Genomic DNA, 23069 nt, shown 5'->3' with positions numbered 1-23069 from the left:
ATCTCGATTAGATACTATAGAACTTGGTAAGCCATGCAATCTATAGACTTCTTTTAAGAATAGGCGAGCAATTGTCAAGGCGTTTGTTGTTTTCTTAGATGAAATAAAGTGAACCATTTTTAGAATCGATCTACAACAATAAATATTGAATGGATACCCCTCTGGCACGGAGTAATCTCAAAACAAAATCCATGCTAATGTCAGTCCATGGTTGTGTTAGAATTAGCAGCGGCAAGTCTCGATATAGTAATAGATATCATGCCTAATAATAAGCTGAAAATAAGTGTTGGTTATTATAGTCAAAGTTTTGTCACGACTCATATGCCCTTCGTTATGTAGTTCTGCAATGATCTTTAGTCTCAAACATGCGTTAGGAACACATAATTGATTACCTTTGAAATAGAATCCATCGTGCAAATGATAATATGAGTGGAGCATTACAGTAACGTCTTCTAATAAAGGAGCAAAGAAAGAGTCAGTAGCATATAACTCTCGAAATTTGTCAAATCTGAGGACTTGATTATGCATTTGTGTCAACAAGAAAGTTAGTCAACTAAGTGCATCTGCTACTTTATTGGATTCATGTTGGTTATAAATACAAATGTTATTAGTGTCAATGTGCAAGTGTATACAACAAGTAATAAAATGATAAGTATTCAAGATCATCTCCACATGGATTGATGTTATCAGATTTGCTACAGCAGTCTCAACAGTGCAGATTTTGTTCTAAATTAAAATAAAACAATTAATGAAACTAATATACTAATTAAAATAAAAGCGCAATAAATAAAATGCAACAAAGTAAATTATCACGTCACACTCTAGGATAAAACCAATAGAAATATAGAGTAGTTGAGTGAATAAACTTTCTTAATGATTTTGACTATTTTTCTAATGTTTGGCTCGGTTGCTGCAGCATCTGCTACAACACTGGGCAGAATCCTTATGTATCCTCAGCTGTCACATGTTGGATAGCTTATATCTATATGCAACCTAACAGTGATCAGTTGTTATGCCAACATAAGATATAACATTACACGCTTAGGTTCTATTTACCCTACAAAGTGAATCCATATGTCTAGTTCATCACTAATTTTAGATTAAACATGGTCTTTTTGGGATAAGTTAAACTCAATCTAAAATCAGGTATTTGTTCTGATATGTTCCACTAAGATAGGCCTTTTTTACGGCTCTCTCCTAACTTGTATCATTAAATGGGTGATCAGCCAAAATAATGAATAAAAATAAATGCTATCAAAATAAAATACTACAGCAAACATGCAACAATATATATTTTCAGTCAATAAACTATCAAGATTGTTTATCACTCAACTACAAATAAATTTAGTTCATGATTTGCAAAAGAAAAATAAAGAATAAAGTTTCGGCCATGAAACACATCCCTATGAATAAATAGAAAACACGAAAACAAGAGAAGGATAAAAAAGATTGAGCTCCCAATTGATCTCTGCAATTTTTCCTCTTGTGCAGCTCTTAATCTCTCTCTTGAATCTTGTTTTTCTTTTATTTCTTTGTGTTTTTCTCCTTGGATGACGCTCACATCTATTCCTTATGATGTGTGCTCCTTTTTATAGTTGAAAATTAGGATAAACGGAAGCCTAGGTCACGCATAAATCAGATTAGGAAACTGCAGATCGTAATTCTGCAAGTATCCCGCGCAGAATTTTCTCTGTCGTTATTTCAGGATTGCTACAGCAATGTTGCTACAGCAACGGCTACATCAACTGTATTGTTCCAGATTTGTTTCAATTCTTTTGTAGCCATGTTCTTTCTTTACTTTTTTAAGCTTATTGCATTAGTATTCTTTCCTTGAAATTTGAGCTTCCGGACACTTACAATTATGCATACAATTTAGCACACAAATTATTCTAAAACAATGCAATTTATAAAAAATAAACTAAAATAGTTATTAATGCAAAATAAAACCAAAATGCAATAAAAACATGTCATTTACTCTCAAAGTATTATTGATTTAAATCTAAAAGTGTCATGATAACTCTCATTTCATAGAGTTATCAATTCACCAGAAGTATGCTTTACTATGAAAGTAAACTATTGAATGAATGTTGTCTATATGGCACGTTGAGAAAGCTTATCTTGACTATTGAGATATTCTAACATAAAATGATCAATGTATAAAACAAAGTCTTGATGAATCAGATAATGACATTAATGTTTTAATGTGTGGACCACTGTATAAAATACCATATCATAAGTTTTGTAAAGTGCCTTAACTATAGGCTTACTTTGTTGGCTAAGAATAGCTTCAATACTTATTTTAGATGCATCGTAATGCAACTCAAAAGTGAGAAAAAATTAGTAAGGCGAATATTAAGAAGTCAATTTCTCTTTGATAATCTCAAATGCCTTAGTAACTGCTTCTGTCCAAGAGAATTATTCTTCTTTCATGCAATTCATGATTAGTGCCATAATAGCACTGAAATGAAAAATGAATCGTCGGTAAAAGATGTCAATCCATGGAAACTTCTAACAAAAAATAAAGTAGTTAGTTGTGGCCAATCTCAAATAGCATCAACTTTTGATTGATCGACAAATATACCATCCTTTAACACCACATATCATAAAAATAATACTCTTTTTATGAAGAAAATACACTTGTTTACTGCACTATATGAACTTGCTGCTCTTAAAGCTGAAAGTACTTCTCTCAAATGTTGTAAATATAATTCATGGATGGTACAGTATATAAGTATATCGTCAAAGTAAACAAGCACGAACTTTCCAATGAAAGGATGAAGAACTTGATTCATAATTTGCATGAAAATACATAGAGCATTAGATAAGTCAAATGACATTACTAACCACTTGTATAACCATTTGTAAGTTTTAAAGTTGTTTTTCCATTTATCTTCAGTCCATATTCGAATATGATGATAACCACTCTTCAAATCAAGTTCAGTAAAAATTGTTGCCCCATTGATCTAATCCAATAAGTCATCTAATCGCAGGATTAAAAAACGATATTGAACTATAATTTTATTAATAGCTTGACTGTCCATGCACATTCCCTATGAACCATCTTTCTTTGGAGTCAACAAAGCAGAGACTGCATAGGGACTGAGCTTTCACGAATAAATTCTTTTCCTAGTAACATTTCCACTTGATGCCTTAATTCATTATGTTCCGTAGGATTCATAGGATAATGAGGTTGATTTGGTAATGTAGAACCTAGTACAAAATCAATTTAGTGTTGTATAACCCTAAGAGATAATGAACCTTGTGGTAGCTTGTTATGAAACAAATATAGAAATTCCTCTAGTATAAGTGTCATAACTTTAGGAATCTTTGAATTTCCGTGGCTATCCTTACCCAATAAAATGTAGACCATCTTTGTCTTTGTTACAAAATCTCTAAACTGCTTCTTACTTAACAAATAATTATTCAAGTCTTGTTTGAGAATGATCTCATTTTTAAGTAAAAAAACAATCTTGGCGTTGTTAAAAATAAAGCTATAGATATTTATTTTCCCCTCATGCACTACATTTCGATCAAAGTACTAGGGTCTGCTTAGTAATAGATGAAAAGCATCCATAGCCACAACATCACATCAAATTTAGTCTTTATAGATTGATCCAATAGATAAGGAAACTAAATAATGTTTAGATACTGCTATTTGATTTTCTTTCTTTAGCCGCGTGAGCTTGTACAAAGTTTAATGAGATTCTGTTTTTAAGTTTAGTTTTGTTACAACTTCTTCTAAAATAACATTCTTGCAGCTGCTTGATTCTATGACCATACGACATACTTTTCCTTTAATTGTGCAAGTAGTCTGAAAAATATTTTGATGCAACCACTTGTTTTTATCTTATCCTTTAGGAGTAAAGAATGCGTGATTTAATATCAACATTGATCCGTTATCACCATGTTCTTCAACAAAATGTGCACTACCATTACTACCAAAAGCTGGCTCTTTAGCAAATTCGTTAGTTTCATTCTCTTGTAATATTCACTCTCCTCACTGCTTACAAATAAGCCTTTACTGTACTTTCCTCCCTTTCTACAGTCTCTCATTTGGTGTTCATTTTCCCTACAATTGAAATAACGTAATCCCGGGCCCAAGGATTGAGTGTTTATACTTTGACTACTTTCACTAGATGTACTAGTTTATTTAGAGGATTTAGAAGAGTGAAATTGTAGAATTGAGAAGTCGAGTTTGAGTTATTGCGAACAACACTTCTAGAGCCCCAAAAGTACGAGTCACTAGTATGCCGACTAAATTACTTCTTTAATTGTAAAGCTTGTTCGCTTCTGAAACAGAGTATGGATAATGTAAATCCAACTGATCTTTAAATTGTGATCGTAGGCCCCCAATATAGCGGGAAACCTATTGCTTTTTGCCTCTATCAAGTTATTGCGTGCTACCAACTAATGGAATTATGCGGTATAATTATCTATTGATCGATTACTGACACGACTTAAAAGCGTTTAATTTACTCTCAAGTATAAGAGTGCCTAATTATACTATAGCTTGGTGAGAGTCCAAGATCGATCCACAAAGAAATGAATTAATTTGTTTATTTAAAAAAATAAAAATTAAATATATGCAACTTAATTTAAGCAAAATTATGAAATTAAATTAGTTAGAGTTATGGATCCACTCTTAGTAATAAATAAATTTAATAAATTCTTTTATTTTTATTCTAGTACCCAAATGATTAATTATATAAATTATAATTATTTTCCCAATAATTTTATTATGGATTAAGTATTTAGTGTGGTAAAATTTAACTTGTTTACAATAAGTCAAAATACTATTTTATCATACTTTATACTAAGACATTAAGAATTCATTATGTTAAACTTCATGTTTGTCTGCAATAAATACAAATTTCAAAATATAAAATATGGATAAAATTATATGGAAAATAATTTAATTTATGTAATTAAAAATAAAATTTGATTAAATTATTTTTTTTACTAAGAGTTTCACATTCCCCTAACTCTTAGTATTTAGCTAAACATATTTGAAATAAAGGAAATTATTAAAATAAAATAAAAAATATAATTAAAAAAAGTATTTGAAAATTGAAAATAAAACTAATTTTATTTATTAAAAGTATATTACAAAGAGAGATGAGAAGAAGAATTTGAGAGGAAAGAAGAAAAGGAAAGCTGTGGAGAGATATGTTTCCCCCTCTTTATTTATATTAACTAGAAAATAGAACCGTGTTTCACGCGGCTTTAAAAAAAAGAATTTAGTATTATCTTTTTTTCTTACTTCATACTTGATGAAACTAATAAAAAATATGAATTGATTTTTTTTTTTTAAGATGAGGCAGCCTTATAAAAAAACAAAAAAAGCTATTAGCCAGCAATACAAATAAAGAAGCAACGCAAGATAAAGAATAAAATAAGAGAATATATTATTAGAGTGATTTTATTCATTCCAATTGTGTGAGTACAAAACAAAAAAGATGAGCTCTCATTTTATAGTTACATAATCACTCCATGAAATTAATGAAAAATTATGGATCATAATTCCTTGTAAGATAGTGGGAGTTATAGGGAAGCTAAAGGTTGCTAATGGGAGATAGTGGGGAGACTAAGAGATATATGTTATGAATATCCACATTTATTTTAATAAATTCATAACACTCCCCCTTGGATATTCATTGCAAAGAATGTGCCTCATTAAAACTTTTACATAATTGTTATTGTGTAATAACAATCAAATTAATTATGAGAAGATGAAAACCCAAATCTAAAAGAAAATTTCTCTATTTATTAGATAATAGAGAATATACAAAGATGAGAAATGGTGATGCCACATCACCTCCTCAAGTCCCAGCTTTATATATATATATAAATACATGATTAATTCACACCACATAAGTAAATAAAGATAATTACATCTTAGCCATACATTTGTCTCACTAACAAAACATAAATCTAACTTAATCCACCCAAACACATCCTATACATTCCACTAACAATTACAATATCTAACATAGTAAAAACTTATAATTTCACAATTATCACATTTATTGTGGTAAAAAACTTATAAATTTACAACAAAAGTGGCGGATCCTCCTCGACAATGACCTAATTTCTTGGACTTCCAGAATCTTAATTTGACATCCGTACATTTGTTTGGAGTTTCAAATTGCGTGAAATTATTATTTTTACCTAATAAACACTAAAAAATACACAAAATCAAATATTTATAAAAATAATTAGCAATTCATAATATGTTACATAATTACAAATGTAAATTATATTATAAGCACAAAATAACATTTTACCCCTTAATAAACATACAATTTTTAACATTAATCAATTACGTTACCTCAAATTCTGTAACTGTTGATATAACAATTTGGCGTAATTGTGAGGTAAGAATGCACCACGCAAGTGTTTTTTTTAATTTTTCCCAAGAGTCAATCTTTTTTTTTTTTTTGGTCACCAAGTTGTTGTCCTCAATAAAACCCATGGTGGGTGCTGAACTGATGCAACAAAAGTGTAATGTTTTGATGTTCCGTGATTTTAGAAAATAGCGAAATAAAGGAATAAACTATATTTATGTTGATTCGAAAGAATACAATGAACCTAAGGGGTTAAAACTCATTGATTCCACAGAATGCTGAGAATTAACTAAACTCAAAAAGTCATACATAGCTTTGAAAACTAAAATTATTATTGAACTCAAATCTAGAGTTATTCCAAGAAATAATAAATAATAAAGGCATGCTTTGTAATTTGACTAGAAACCTATTTTACTAAGACTTATATCTAAACTAAAAATACAACTTAAATAAGTTATTTCTAATAACGAAACTCTAAATATGAAACTAAATTAAACTAGAGTACAAGTTAATTAAAATATTTTTAAATATTATAAATTTCAATTTAATTAAGATGTTTTCAATTTCTTACCTTACATCATTCCCACTAAGGTGGAGAAAATCCATCCTCGAATTTTACTTCTTGTAATTCCCAAGATAATCTTTATTTGCCTTTAGACTGATCTTTAAAATACAACTTTAGTGTTGATGAATAACTATGAACTTTTTAACCTTGGTGATGAATGATGATATCCATCCAATCTATCCAACAACGCGAGATAAAATCTTCAAGCAATAACCTCTCTAACCATGTCTTATCATATTGACCATATAAATCTTCAGAGCTAATATTGAGGACAAATAAATTTTTCTCAAAGTTTTCCACAAGTTGAAAAATCTCATGCTTTTCGTCTTCAAAATTTGGCTCATTAAATATCGGAGGATGATTGAAATCAATAGTTGGATGTTGAAGAATTAATGCATATGTGAATGGCCAACGAATATCCTCAATAAAATATTTGACTTTAGCCTAAACACTTAAACAAACATCTTCCTCTTCTAAATCTTCCACACAATAAAACTAGGAGGGTCAAATCTAGAATTTCATAAAAAATTCTAAGAACTCTCGGTGAAAATCCGTTAGTTGTTGGTGAAGGCAATAATGGCTGGTGACTGCTGGGTTTGATAGAGGTGGCAATAGGGAAACTTGATAGTGAAAGTGGCTATGTCCAATATTTAGTGGAGATGGCAGCGGATCGGTGGTTGAGGTGCGTGGATTTAGGATCTACTATCGTCAATTGCAGCTATTGATTGATGGTACTGCAGATCTCTGGGGTAGTAGTTACCGGCCATCGTCGTCTAAGTTCGGAGATGGTAACTGGTGGCTCACGACAGTAGGTTGACTGGTGGTTTACAGATTTGGATTAGTATTTTATGGGGGATGGTGGTTGCAGTGATGGCAGTGGTAGTGGGCAGCAGCAGTTAGGGTTTGATAATTTGGGATTTTTATTTTCTTCTTTTTTTTGGGGACTTTTTTAATGAACTAAAGCAAATTAAAAAACAAGAAAAAGCTAATGGTAAAGATGGTTACTACAACTACAAACATTAATGATCTTGACTTTAGCTTTAATACCAACATTAAACTTGCTTGAACATTAAACTTCCACCGCTTCAGTTTGGAACGTTAAGCCTATTTTAATAAGACTTACACCAAGATTAGTAATAATGAAACTCTAAATAGAATACTAAATTAAAATAGAATACAAATTAATTAAAATATTCCTAAACAACTCTTTGTAGAAAATTATTTTCCGATTAAAATTAACAGCCATCTGTTTATTACTAGATTCTTAAAATTGTCTAAAATATTATACGGCCTTAAGAGTTTGTTTAATATTAATAGCTCCAACATTTTTAATAAAAAATATACAAGGTTTGTTATCATTAAAATAAATACCATAAGATCATTTATGTCAACAATATATACATAATATAAATATAATTAAAGACCAAAAAAAAATACAGAATATTATAAAAAAATAAATCCAAAAAATCTTATCTTGAAGAAGAAGGATGAAGGATAATAACTAGAAGCATTCCACGGTGGAACTGAAGAATCAGTTGGCTAGCTATTAATTATTTGCTAATGATGGAAAACTAGAAACAAAAATCATTATTCAAGAATCAAGACAAACACAAACTAATATTAACAAAATATGTGTTTAGAATCAAGATTTACTTTCAATTGAAAAGTTGTCTTCTAATTCGCTAGCCAATCAAGCATTACTGATAGATAAGAAATTTGATTTTCTTCGTTTAAATTTTAGATAGAAAATTTCAATTCAATATTTCAACTTCTTTATTAACGATAAATTTGTATTTGGATCTTATTCTTCTTCTTTGACTCTTCTTCTTCTAAAAGTTTTTTCTTTTTAATTTTATGAATAAACGGCATCATATAAGCCAAAATATAGGTATTTTATTAATATTTGTTTATTTCAATATAAATTATAAAATATAAAATATTACTTTTTTATGGGGCCGTGGTTAATTCTGGTCCTTTAAAAGATTCGCCCTTATACTCTGCGTTATTCTCTTTACTCTCTTTTTGTTCTTATTATTTACTGTTGTATGAGACTTTTCATAGGGTTTTTGTTTATTCATTACCTGCATTGTAACAAAGGATGATCAAACTACTCCAAGAGCTATTTTAGCCAATTAATTTGGATTCGATCTAGGGATGGCAATGGGGAGGGAAGGGGAGGGGACCAATCTCACCATACTCATTCTCGATATTTTACATATGTCCTCATTCCCTTTTCGTTTCCGTCAGAATTATTTGAGAGAATCTTTATCTTCTCCCCGAATAATAACAGGGGATCCCCAAGGGTCTCCGATCCCCGAATAACTAATAGATTTTTTATTTTCGATTTTGAGTTAATCATATTAAAATAAAAAATTCAAATAAAAGTAAAGTTTAAAATATATCTTACATTAATATCCATTACAAAAGTCACATACATTAAATTAGTAAGTAACGCAGCATGTAAGGGATACAAACTTCTTTTACAAACTATCGTGAATAAATTAATAGTCTAGTACAAAATTGTTACAAATAAAATCGAATTTATATTGAAAATTAACTTTTTCAATGGTGGCGTGGTACTTTATAAATGTGGACTATTCCCTTTACAACACAATAGTTAAGTCGGAGCAAATCAAGAGCAAATATTAGATTTTTTATTTTCGATTTTGAGTTAATCATATTAAAATAAAAAATTCAAATAAAAGTAAAGTTTGAAATATATTTTACATTAATATGCATTACAAAAATCACATACATTAAATTAGTAAGTAACGCAGCATGTAAGGGATACAAACTTCTTTTACAAACTATCGTGAATAAATTAATAGTTTAGTACAAAATTGTTACAAATAAAATCGAATTTAGATTCAAAATTAATTTTTTCAATGGTGGCGTGGTACTTTATAAATGTGGACTATTCCCTTTACAACACAATAGTTAAGTCGGAGCAAATCAAGAGCAAATATTATATTAAATTATATTAGATTAGATTAAATTAGATATTAAAATTGTGATTTGTTGTGGGCAATTATAACATCTAAAAATAAATAAATAAATATATTTAAGTTTAAAACATTTAATGAATATTAAAATTAAAACAAAATTTTTGGGCTAATAGAATTTACCCGGTTTTTTTAATGTCCTAAATAAAAATTTAGGACTTTAATTCGTTAATTAGGCCTAAAAGTTTAATAATATAAATATTTTGATATTTGTTATTTTTACCAATATTTATAATTTTATAATTCAAATTTTATTATTTTTTTACTAGTAATTTTAAAAAATTAAATTAAAAATAAAAATAAAAATGGGGAAATGGATAGGGGATGAGGTATCCTCATCCCCGTCCCCTCCCTGAATAAGAAATTAGGTAAAAAATTTCCCCGTCCCTTCCCCGAATAAGAAATTGGGTATGAAATTATCCTCATACCCTCCCCGAATAGGGAAAATTCCCGAGGGTACCCATCCCCGTGGGGATTTTTGCCATCCCTAATTCGATCCTAATAGTACATAATTTTTAAGGAAAGTTATTTCTGCACCATCTTTCTTTCATCATAAATACATCTAACTACTATAAAATGTTAAAATATACTTTGCACGACATTTGTTTTTAATTTGTATTAATCAACCACTTTGTCACTAAAAAATGAACATTTTATTCCTAATAGTTTGTTTACTTGAGGATTTAGGGAATGAGAATGAAACTCATGTTTATTTGACAAAATGTAATTTGGGAATGAAAATTAAATGCGTGGGTTCCACATAATTTGGGAATAAGGAATGAGAATCTCATTCCCACGGGGGTTTAAGAATGAAGATTCTCATTTCCTAAACTGACTTTTGTATCCCTCTAATTTTTTTATATTTTCCGAATTACCCTCGTTCAAATCACAATTAATTTTATTATTTTAATGTCATTATTATTATTATTATTAAATTTTATTAACTTTATTATTTTAGTTATTATTTTTATTAATATTATAATTATTAACATTTATTATTATTAATTTTATTTTTTAATTAATATAATTTTATAATAATATTTATACATGTATCTAGTTAATGAAAATTACATTATTTAACACTATGAGTATTTTAGTAAATTGATTCTCATTCTCATTTCTCATTCCTATTTATTTTACCAAGTAAACACATCAATGACATTCCAGCACATTCTCATTCCCATTTATTTTTGCCAAGTAAACATTAGAATCTCAATCCCATTCCAACCCATTTCCATTCTATTTCATTACCATTCCATGAAGTAAACGCACCATAAATAAATTAAATGACCATTTTATTTTACAAAATTTTAAAAAATAAAAAAATTATAATTATAAGAAGGGAGCTGCTACCTTACATACAACGTAAGGTACAGCCTCTCACAAACTCAGATGTGGGTCCCACTTAGGTCCACCAGCCTTGTGAGAGGCTGTACCTTACGTTACATGTAAGGTAGCAAAAGCCTTATAAGAATACCTCTGAATTTAATAAAATAAATAATTATTAAATCCAATATGTTAATTTTTTGTATACATAATTTCATGTAAAATTTATCATGTTAATTTTTTTGTAATCATAATTTCATTTAATTTGTATAGGAAAATTTCTTAATATTAATAATAATGGGTCTGCCTACGTTGCAACTGTAGTATCATACCACAGTTTTTGTCTTTATTGAACGAAGCCGTTGGATGCTTTCTCATTCAATCTAACGGCTGAAATTAATTATTACATAATTGATCAAGCTACTTGCAACCGTTGTGGCCAGTTGCAGTTCTTGAGCCGATCGAATGACTTAAACCCTCAATTCAATTCTCCGAATTCGCCAACCCAGTCTCTGTTTTTCGTTTTGATTGCTGCTAAATCTGCTGCTGCAAATACCTCCGTCCTTTGAGAGTTCATTTGCAACTGATTATGTTGTTATCGTTGCCCTTTTTTATTTTCTTGTTTTTCATCTGAGTCATTCATTTTTTTCTCGATTTCTTATTGGGTTTTGCCTTCTCCGCGGCTTTATTGTTCTCTCTCAATCTCGCTCTTTCTCGCCTGCCTTTTATCCGTTTGTTCTTCGTCTGTTCTTCCTCAATTAAGCTTGCTAATTCTTCCAAAATCTTGAGGCCGCCTCTGCCTGTGTTTTGGTCAATTAGGTCAAGGCCCAAGCTAGAAAAGAGGGGAAATTCGGGTTGCTGGGTGCAAGTTTACAGCAAGGGCGACGTTTATAAAGATAGGTATCAAAAGGGGAAATATTCTGGGAGTGGTGTGTATTATCTAAGTGGCAGATATGAGGGTGGTTGGAGTTGATGGCTAATATGATGGGTATGGAGTCGAGACTTGGGCCAGAGGGAGCTGATATAGGGGCTAATATGGGCAAGATCTTAGGCATGGATTTGGGGTTTATAAGTTTTATACCACAGATGTTTATGCAGGTGAGTGGTCTAATGGGCAAAGTCATGGATGTGGAGTTCATACTTGTGAGGATGGGAGTCAATATGTTGGCGAATTTAAGTGGGGGGTCAAGCACGGCCTTGGCCATTGCCATTTCAGGTAATGTTTTTCCCCTTATGGATTTAGTTTTATTAATTAATTGGGGTGTCTCGTGTTAATATTTATAAAGTTTTTGTGATTGGATTGCGCTATTTGTTGTTAGAGTTGGGGACCAATGACCTTTGAATTTGCATTGGTTTCCATGGTTATTGATATACTTTTCTGGTTTTTACTTCGATTTTGAGGACATTGTTAATTGCATTGAATTGAATTAATGAAGTGGTACTTGCATGGATGAGGAAAGATGAGGCATTTATATGTTAGAATATGGTCAATAAGGATTATAGTGTGAGCCATGTAGTTTTGATTTATGAAGTCTGCTCTTTGTATCATTTGATTTCATCACCATGAGTTTACTAGTGATATTGATCATGTGATTGTGTTTCACTGGTTTCAAATTAGTGTTCTTACATTAGTATTAGATTGTTACCCCTTAGTGGATTCGCTGACATCTATTGGATGATAATGCAAGTGAGCTTAGGTTTGATGGTAATTTTATTAATCAGTGGACAAAGGTTATAGTGTTCTTGAAGATGTCATTTATAAGGATAATTTGTGTTCATTTTGTTGGTTTGGATACATTGCCGAATTTTATTAGATAGTGAGTTTAATGGTAGATTGTAGTAATTGTTTGTTCTGGTTTTTTTTTTTAATGCATAGGCATATGAATCTTTTTCTTCCCATATTGATATCCAAGTTTCTTACTTAGAAATGGGGACACATATGCTAGAGAATATTTTGCGGACAAAATGCATGGATTCAGCGTCTATTGTTTTGCCAATGGGCATTGGTATGGAGGAGTCTGGCATGAGGGTATAAGACAAGGGCTTGCAATGTACACATTCAAAAATGGGAAAACCAATCTGGGCAAAATGGAATTATTGACATTCCAAGCACGCAGAATACGACTCATCCTGTATCACCTATTGCAGTTTACCACTCCAAAGTACTCAATGCAGTGCATGTATTTGAACCTTTTTAACCAAAAGCAAATGCATCACAGCAACAGCAAAGATAGCATCCCTCTTGCCATTGTATGATATATACCTATATGCATCTCATATAGTAATACAATTGACTAGAGTCTAGACAGCTTTTAGACGATGATGATTAATGAGTCATCGTCCTATCTTCATCACCTGTCTTTGTCGAAGGGGCCTCAAATTTTTGAAGTCCCTGCATTAATGATGCTTCTTAGAGTAAGATGGTGAAAGAGCACTATATTATGTCTGTCTTTTTAAATGTTTATATGCATTCCTAGACTAATGGGGAATGGAAGGAGAGAACATAGGTGACGACAATAGCTTGTGTGTTTAGTTAATATTTGCCTTTTTCCATCTTCTTAAGAGTTTTGTAAAGCTAAATGTAATGCAAGAGTTGGAGCGCTGGTAAAAGACCTTCTAGCCCAGCCTTTGTTGTATGTGAACTCAATAGTTCTTTCAATGAAATAAATCAATGCCTTAATAGATTAAATCCAAAAGGATAATCAACTTATGCCTTTAAAGGAATTGATTTCATTTCACTAAAATACACGAACAAAAGATCTGATTTCAACTGGAGCTAGTTTCTTATAAATGATTACTAATGGTGGAGATCAATTTTTATTGTGGCCCATTAAAATAATTATAGCCATGATTTTTGACACCAAAATTTTGAAGCAATAGAGAATAGACCATGCGGCTAATACCATAAAACTAAAAGTCCATTAAAATCTATTTAATAAAGAGATTCAAATTCAAAACTTTCTAAACCAAATATCCAAGTATAGAAATCCATTTAGACAATCCTGCCCCAGGAATTACTCCCATCACAAATAAATGAAAAAAAAAAAAAAGATAGATTGGCAACAAAATTAACTCTCAATCTGCTCCTTCAGCCTCCAAATGATATTTTTCACGGTCACAACACTAGAAATCCTGAAAAGGAACATAGGACAGAATCTAGAATCATTTAAATTGAATTATAAAAGTAAATATGACAGCCAATGAGAATGTTTCTTCAAAGTGTAAGCACCTCCAGCTTTCAACTTTGCCCCAGATTCCCACAACCTTCCCCTTCACAGCATACTTCCTACAGCAAGGAATATGTAAACTTTTAATACATCCACAAGCAAAAGCGAACAGTCATTGAACCATGAGCATAAAAAGAAATGAAAAATGATAAAGAGCAGGAAAGAGGGGAATGTATGACCTTCCCATAGAATTCACAGAAGTACTTACTGTGTTGACTGACCTCCACCTTCTTAAGAGTGGCACCATAATGAGTACTTGGAAAAGAATAATACTTATAATTCCAAGATCCCCAAGCCACACATGCAAAAAGAAACTAAAGCATCAAAGTAGGGATAACAAGAAGCTAGAGAAAGATCACCACAAGGCTTTTCATAATATGCTTCCTATTATAAATTTTTATTTATATAATGCCAGTAGCAAGCTTTCTTGAATAAACATGTCAATAACCCATAATTCATGCTCAAAGCTTAATGAGATATAATATTTCTACCTGCTATTGATATAAAAATATCCCAAGGGAAAAAAAAAAAATCTAAGCCTATATTACCATAACATCTATACTTGAGGACACTAAACAAACCGGAAAAATGAATAAAACTAGCCTTAATACATACCATACTTTCCAACAATTCCTGCTTTCTTGGTCCTCTTTGTCTGTAAAACCTGACAGTATGAAACCATGATCAAATACATGGGTTGGAAAATTTTTAAAACAACAAAACAAGACCAAAACCAAAATCATCAGTATTGGAAAGAGAAAAATAGTGATAAAAAAAAAAAATTGGAAGAATCTAAAGCCTTTGACAATAAAAAATCTAATAGAGAAATATAACAAACTGGGAGTTGTTACATCAAAAACAGAAGCATTGCAGCTGGAGAATATGAGATAAGTATTTAACCAAACACATCTAAATTCTAAAAGCTCCAACAACGAATTCAAAATCTTACTGTTTTCTTATTTTCAAGTTCAAATACATCGCAAATCCAGTAACAATAATTAAACAAAGAAATTAAACAATGCTTCCTGGAAAGCATTCTCCCCTTCTCTAATTCTTCCATAAAAAACATAACAAAAAATCCTAACTTCATTACCACAATTAAATCTTTCATTCAAAATTTACAATTTCTTATCAATAGTTACCTGCTGCATCCGATCGAATGGCTAATCAACGGATCAAACGGACTTTTTTTCCACCCTTTTTCCCATATAATTACATTTGCCTAATTCCTAAAGTTTCGGCTCCACCCAATGTCGGTCGTTGTTGGCTGCCACAACGATATAATCGTCTTCAATTTCTCTGCCGCAATTTCAAAATTACTTCAGCCTCATACGACCGCACTTCAATTAGCAATTAATTTCATGATCTGATTTTACTATGTGTGAAACAGATTTCAAGAATTAATGGGTTTTCGCAATGAATTCGACCATGTCCTCTCAGCACTGATTCAATCACCTAATTTTGAACAGCTTTGAGTTATTTAATTTTTTATTATATTTATCTACAGTCTCGGTTGGCAACCGACTACTTTACTTATATTCAGGACTCATCTGAACCGTTAGATGAAAACGCTCCAAATCCTACGGCCATTATGCATGTGGACAAAAAATGTGGTACGTTGCAACCGTTGCAACGTAGGCGAGTCCATAATAAGGAAGTTTACAATAATTATGGGGAGCTTTTCTTTTCATATTAATTTTTGTAAATTTTTTATATTTAATTTAATTATAAAAATTAAATGAAATTATAATTATAGAAAATTATAATTAAAAGATGTTTTTTTTATAATTATAATTTCATTTAAAAATTATCATCTTAAAATTTAAAATTTATTTGTTTTATTAAATTTTAGGGATATTTTTATAATTATAATTTTTATTTTTTAAAAATTTTATAGAATAAAATAATTTTTTGATTCATTTAAGGATAAAAGAATTATTTTTAGTGATGTAAAATATATATTAAAATTTTATGATAATTAAATATATATATGATAAAAAAAATAGCGTAGAGATAATTTTTTATTTTTCAATGAAGCAAGCGAATATTCCGAATCACCGCAGAAACAGAAACAAAACGACAGTGCACGGTCGGTTTGATTCTCGTGATCTCGTCTCGTCCCGCGTTTTCTAGATGCGGTACCGCTTCCGCAGGAGGCAAAACGAATATCGTAATAAGAGTAGGGACAGGACTGTAATTTGAGTTTCTCAGATATTTTCAAAATTCCCTATAATGTGATGTAAATATCCAGGTACTTTACGTCTGTCTAAAAATATCCCAGCCATCACGTGGCCGTGGAACCCGCCTCATCATCTATCACTAACCACTACCGTTAACCATAGTTTACGAAGCCTGATTGAGATCTACGTGTTTGGTTTCAAGCATAGTTGCATTCCCGATTGGTTTCCTCTCCCTGGGAGAGTAAAAACAGATGACGAGACGCTGCTGGGCTGGCAAAGGGACAAGGCCGTAAGGGGGCATTCTCAGCATAGTTTTATATTATTTTATTTTTTTTACCGTTATTAAATGATGAAATATTGAAATTGATTTGCACAATATAAATTAAAAATAGGTTTAAAGAATCTTACAAATTTAAGAGGACTATCATTTTTAAGGGGAAATTTGTGGTGCAATTATGGTACCGTATCACAGTTATATTCGGTCGTTAAATGTCAGTAAATCCCATTAATTCAAGTGCATCAAACGACTGAATACAATTATAATATGGTACCATAATTACACCGTAGTCCAATTCTATTTTTAAATATAATAAAATATAATTACTTTAAAAAAATTTTAAATTACTTTAACATTTTTTTTTTATAAATAAGATATTGAATACCGTTTAGATAAGACATTAAATGCGTCTCTAATGAAAGTATATAAAATTCGAATGAATCAAAAAGAAACTTGCAACCACGGCCCAAACACAACCTCACCAACCCGAACGATCTAATAACCGAAACCAAACACGCCAGCTCAATCAGGCCTCAAATTGTCTGTAACCCTAGTTGACGCACAACCACTTCACCCCAAGACTAACCCTAGTTAGCTCCCACCCACTCTATAAAGCCCACCTCTTTCTACCCTTCCTTCTCATTCCGCAGCGGTGCTGTCTCTAAGATTTTTCTTGTAATTTTTTCTTAGTCCCCATTTTAAGTTTTCTCCTAATGGCTTCAGGCGATGTCGAGTTTAGGTGCTTCGTAGGCGGCCTGGCCTGGGCCACCACTGACAGCTCTCTCCATGAGGCCTTCGGTGCTTACGGCGATATCCTTGAATCGAAGGTCCGTTTGAACCAGATCCGACCCGATCCACGATTCGGCTTGTTCTGATCTGTGATCTGTGTGCTCTGTGATCTGTTTCTGTTACTCTGTTACTGTTCTCTGTTACTACTGTTACTCTATTATTACTATGCCTAAATCGGTACGTTCATCTTCATCTTTTTATTAAGACGAAGGGCCCGATCGGATTTATTATTATTTTTATTGTTATTAAGCTTGCAGATCTGAGATGAATTTGCTAAACTATTTTTTTTTTATCGTTAATTCAGATAATTAACGATCGCGAGACTGGAAGATCCAGAGGATTTGGATTCGTTACCTTCCGCGATGAGAAGTCGATGAGGGACGCGATCGAAGGCATGAACGGCCAGAATCTCGACGGCCGTAACATCACAGTCAACGAGGCCCAGTCCCGCGGAAGCGGTGGCGGTGGCGGTGGTGGTTACGGAAGCCGCGGCGGTGGCGGATATGGAGGTGGTGGACGCCGTGAAAGTGGTGGTGGTGGTGGATACGGTGGGAGCCGCGGATACGGAGGTGGCGGTGGTGGAGGATATGGTGGCCGCCGTGAAGGTGGTTACAGCCGTGATGGTGGATATGGCGGTGATGGTGGTTCCCGATACTCAAGGAGCGGTGCTTCTGATGGCGGCAGCTGGAGGAATTAGTGTTGTTTAGGATAAATTAGGAGCTATGTTATGGTTTCGTGTTTTGATATTTTCCTTGGGTTATGTTGTGTCGTTTTGATCGGTTCCTGTTATCCTGTGTTGTTTCGATCTCCCTGTTTGGTTAATTGTTTGAAAAAAAAATGAAATGAATTACAGTTCTTTTCAATTTCTCTTAGTGCCATATCAGAATTTTGAGGAAGAAACAAGCTTTGACAAACGAAAGTAAACATATTCTTTTTAATGCCCGTAACATTAGTATCTGGATACTGTGATCAAAAGAGCTTCCCAATTCTACGCCCGTCAAGCAAGTTAAGCACGTTTATGGCCATTCTAATAGAAATTAACGCGTGATGATTGCTTGCTCATTTCCCCGATTCTACGCCCGTCAAGCAAGTCAAGCACATTAATGGCCATTCTAATAGAAACCACCGCGTGGTGATTGCTCATTTTCCCGATTCTACGCACGTCAAGCAAGTTAAGCACGTTAATGGCCATTCTTGTTTGGCCTCGGCAGCCAAAGCATCTTCAGAGCAATAGTCCTTCGAAAGTCCAAACTTCCAACACCCATCCCTACGTGTCGTACCCGTGGCCATGGACGCCCACTTACGCTTTAGCTGGGCTGGTCTGTAGCGTGCGGCAATTTAGTAACTGGTTCTTTTATGGTCTCTGCTTTGGCACAATCTAGGACACATGTTAAACAAGAACACAGGCCATGTACGCTATGGCCCTCAAGTGTCCAGACGTATATTAATGTTTTGATTGAACATTTTATAAATTTTAGATATTTAGTTAACAATAATGGGCTAGTTATTCTCTCGAGTTTCACTTTGACAATTGTAGACGCAAACTTTGTTCTTGTCAAATGCCTCGTTCGCCATCCTGGTCTCGGAACTATACTGATAATCGTTGATGGGCATGGGGTATGCACCATTTTGATTCATTCACACAATTTAACTGTGATGGGTTTTCTACGTTACGTCCAAAGAAAATTGATGATGGTTCAAATCCATTTCTTATATAAGGACGTTCGGACTTGATCTGTATACTAATAGTCCATATATAATGCATGTACCGTGCAGAAGCCCCAGTCCTTGCAGGCATTTCCGAGGGCCAGAGTGAATTTGGAACGTTGATAAGGGTCAGAAGAGTTGAGCAGAGAAAAGTCATTGATTGGGATTGATTTTTAATAAGAACATCTACTCATCAAGAACTTGCATAAAAAATTTTGGTTCCAAGTCTGGGGTAGTTACTACAAAAATAACTTCATGTTCTAATAACTTTTTTATAGATCACGTCTTTTTGGAACTTGCCTCTAAATATTAATCATTATTTCTATATTAAGATTAAATAAATTTATTTTCTTGAAGTTATTTAGGATAATAATTTATTGTTTAAACTTTTAAAAAAATGACTTTATATATTCTCAACACTATATAAATGATAAATATTAGTACTGGTTTTTTTAAAATTATGTTTCTCTTTTATCAATGTCTATATATTAGTTTTGATAGGTTTCATTAATTAGTTATCGATGTAACACATACTTTAGGTTTATATCGTTTGCACTTAGGACAATTAAGCCAAAATAATATTTTTTGTAAATATATCTCTATTAAATTATAACCTCCTTATAATAATAAAAATTAGTTTGTTTTTAACAATGCGATTATAGAGAATTTTTAGTATATTGACTAAATTATTCAAGAATTTTTTTTAGGACCTTGAGTCTCTTCTTGCCTAATTCTTAAGATTTTAAGTACCTTAATTAATCATAATTGTCGTTTGAGTTAGAAAATGTTCAGATTTATTATTAGTATTATTATTATTATTTTGTTTTTAAATGATCATTTACTTTTATGGGTTCCCAAATTTTTCTCAAATAGATTTTTTGAAGTTTACCTGTAGCCTACGTTATAGGTCCTTGAAGACTCAAAAGTGTTGCGTGAAAACACAAGAACAAAAACAGAAGCATAGCTTCCTCTTATGTTTGGTTTTTATTTTCTATTTTTATTCATCCTTTTTGCTTCTTTTTTATGACTAGTACAATTATTTTTTCTCAATAGAGAATGAATGTAATGGTGCTGTACTTGCTCATAAATTATAAATTTTGTAATCATTTCATTCCACTCCAGTAGTCCTTAAAGAATTTTGGAAGTTGCTTGATTAGTATTAAAAATTGTTTGATTATCAAGCGATAAAAATATTACTTTTATGTCTATATTATAATTTATATTTTTGTTTATGCAATATATTAGGATTATTAATTATGTCTTAATTATATTTAATTTTGTGTGTTTATTAGGTAAAATATTAATTTCACATAATTCGAGGCTCCAAACAGATAAACGAATATCAAATTTAGATTTCGGAGGTCTAAAAACCTTAAGATGAGTCAAGACCGGCTTAAATTTGAGCTTGTACAAAAAGTTGAATTTTTCTGTTGACCAAGCACTGATTAGATGATAAAATGAGCTTACAATAGATATGAGTGTATTGGATAACTGTCAATTTTGACTAAATCTCAACCCTTCATGATTCAATTACCACAATCGTGCCACGTGGCAATGGTTGGTGAAGCAAGTTGTAGGATCCAAACCTTTGTATTCGGGTCGACCCGATCCACCCATTAACCCACCAAATCTCAACTGTTCTTTGACCAAATCGGATGCTTCACAAGATGCCACATGTAATGTTGACTTTTGAAGTTTGACCAGCCGTTGGATCTTGATCGAATGGTTGTGTAGACCGCATGCATAAAGTTTATGATGGACGGCAATACACTGGATTATGAATTTATTTTTCTATAAATAGAGTCATTTTGAGCATCTCTTTTCTTCTCAATTTCTCTCAATTTTCCTGTAATCTTATTTTTCAAGTGTGTTTTAATATTTTGCATAATTATTTTTATAAATAAATTTATTTTTATTTTTATTTTTAGTTGTTTTTATTACTTTTAATAATGAGTAATTTAATTTTAATAATTATTTTTATTTCAATTATGCTTAGCTAAATAATAATAGTTAGGGTAAGGTGAAACTCTTAGGAAATAAATATGATTTAATCAAATTCTATTTTTATTTATATAAATTCAATTATTTTCTATTTAATTGTATACATATTTTATATTTTGAAATTTTGATTTATTGTAAACAAACAAGAGAGTTTGGCACAATAAATTCTTAATATTTTAATATAAGGTATGGTAAAATGGTATTTTGACTTATTGTAAACAAATCAAATTTTGGCACAATAAATACTTAATCCATTATAAAATTAATGAGAAAATAATAATAATTTATATAATTAATCTTTTGGGCAATAAAAAAAAAGGTAAAAGGAATTTATTAAATTTTATTTATTACTAAGAGTGGATCCATAACCCTAACTAATTTAATTTCATAGTTTCATTTAAATTAAGTTATTTACATTCAAATTTTATTTTCATTTTTAGATAAAATAAAATAAACAAATTAAATCTTTTTTTTGTGGATCGACTTCGGACTCACCAAGCTATAATATAACAAGACATTTTTATACTTGGGAGTTAGAAATTACTTTTAAGTTGTGTTATTGCTCACTTTTAGTTAATTTGGTTTCGAGTTGCGGATTTCAAACACTAATTGTGTGGTGTAGCTCTAATTCTGTTGATGCATATATCTGGTTGGTAGAGTTGCGACCAGGTGTCAACGCCAACAATTAAATTTGTTTGTTGGGGTGACGGCTCAACATTACAACTTTTCCACTTGAGCAGTTAGCTTTGACCACGAACTTGCTGCACCAGATCACTTGTGATCACAATATTCAATTAGAGGGCCGCTTGATGTTTTTCTGACGAAAACCCTCCAACGCTCAAGTTAGTCATTGGGATTTTTTTGAAAAACCTTGTGCCACAATTTCAAAATGAAAGAAAGATAGAGGAGAGCGAATTATCGATAGGGAAGAAAAGTATATAAGAATCTACTGAAAAGTTCTCTAACCCCTTTTACTTCCATTCCCTATAGCTTTCATATCCGACCGGAATTATCGGCCTCCTTTCCCCAACATTTGTTACTGGGTCGGTTGCATAACCGTGGGTGAGTGGGCAGCGTAACTGCTATTAAATGGACTTCATGCTCAAATTCTTTGGAGGAAACCCATGGCTTGACCTTTGACCAAGTTTTCAATCTGGCTTGATTCTAGTCTCTCCTCTCGTGTCCCCATGATACTCCCACGAGGTAGTCAACAATACTAGTCGCATCCTCGCCCTTCCAAAGTCAGAGAAAATGCTCTACATCTTTGCACCTGTGTAAAGCCTTGTACCCTTATTGAAACGCTCAATGTGTACTAGAGGGTCGCTTTTCCTAGAGTATTTGAGATTGGAAAAATGGAAATCCCTAGGTATTGTGGTGTTGATAATTTCTAAAGAAAATGGGGACTCGTTATCCAACATGATTCTCCAATTGGGAAGCTTTTCTCGTCTTTGCATCTCGTCAATGATCTTAGCCAATCTTCTCACCTCGCCTTCTAATTCCACCGCTCGACCATGATTGTAGGCAGCGACCTATTCGCACTCCTGTTTGATATCGTGGAGATGCTTCCCCAACTCTCTCTTTTCAATGTTCACTTCTATTTTTGTATTCCCCATATTTTGACTGCCTCAAATTGATTTCCTACCCCATGGTT

General features: G+C 31.9%; 2 protein-coding genes and 1 long non-coding RNA gene across 5 annotated transcripts; 2 read left to right on the top strand and 1 right to left on the bottom strand.

Annotated features, from left to right (window-relative positions):
* The first annotated feature begins 11710 nt into the window (after window positions 1–11710).
* LOC18035663 lies at window positions 11711–13909 on the top strand. Of its 2 annotated transcripts, none has more exons than XM_024178363.1 (2): window positions 11711–12453; window positions 13184–13909. In XM_024178363.1, the coding sequence occupies exons 1-2, from the start codon at window positions 12210–12212 to the stop codon at window positions 13270–13272; spliced, it is 333 nt and encodes a 110-aa protein (XP_024034131.1). In that variant the 5' UTR covers window positions 11711–12209; the 3' UTR covers window positions 13273–13909. The 2 variants fall into 2 exon arrangements, with proteins under 2 accessions (XP_024034131.1, XP_024034126.1); XM_024178358.1 differs by having other exon boundaries at window positions 11714–12453; window positions 13163–13909.
* Window positions 13910–14168: 259 nt separating this feature from the next.
* Window positions 14169–15935, bottom strand: LOC18035232. The gene is made up of 4 exons (XR_002904287.1): window positions 15607–15935; window positions 14673–15128; window positions 14467–14523; window positions 14169–14369 (listed from the first exon to the last, which is right to left on the bottom strand). It is a non-coding gene; the product is annotated as an uncharacterized LOC18035232 (long non-coding RNA).
* A 1621-nt stretch (window positions 15936–17556) lies between these two features.
* Window positions 17557–18576, top strand: LOC112096223 (glycine-rich RNA-binding protein-like). Of its 2 annotated transcripts, none has more exons than XM_024179440.1 (2): window positions 17557–17887; window positions 18015–18576. In XM_024179440.1, the coding sequence occupies exons 1-2, from the start codon at window positions 17876–17878 to the stop codon at window positions 18405–18407; spliced, it is 405 nt and encodes a 134-aa protein (XP_024035208.1). In that variant the 5' UTR covers window positions 17557–17875; the 3' UTR covers window positions 18408–18576. The 2 variants fall into 2 exon arrangements, with proteins under 2 accessions (XP_024035208.1, XP_024035207.1); XM_024179439.1 differs by having other exon boundaries at window positions 17559–17748; window positions 18015–18575.
* The last annotated feature ends 4493 nt before the right edge of the window (window positions 18577–23069 follow it).

This window comes from Citrus clementina, unplaced genomic scaffold (genome assembly GCF_000493195.1).
Source record: "Citrus clementina cultivar Clemenules unplaced genomic scaffold, Citrus_clementina_v1.0 scaffold_8, whole genome shotgun sequence".
In the NCBI taxonomy this organism is placed as follows: domain Eukaryota; kingdom Viridiplantae; phylum Streptophyta; class Magnoliopsida; order Sapindales; family Rutaceae; genus Citrus; species Citrus x clementina.
This window is presented reverse-complemented; position numbering and strand designations above follow the sequence as displayed.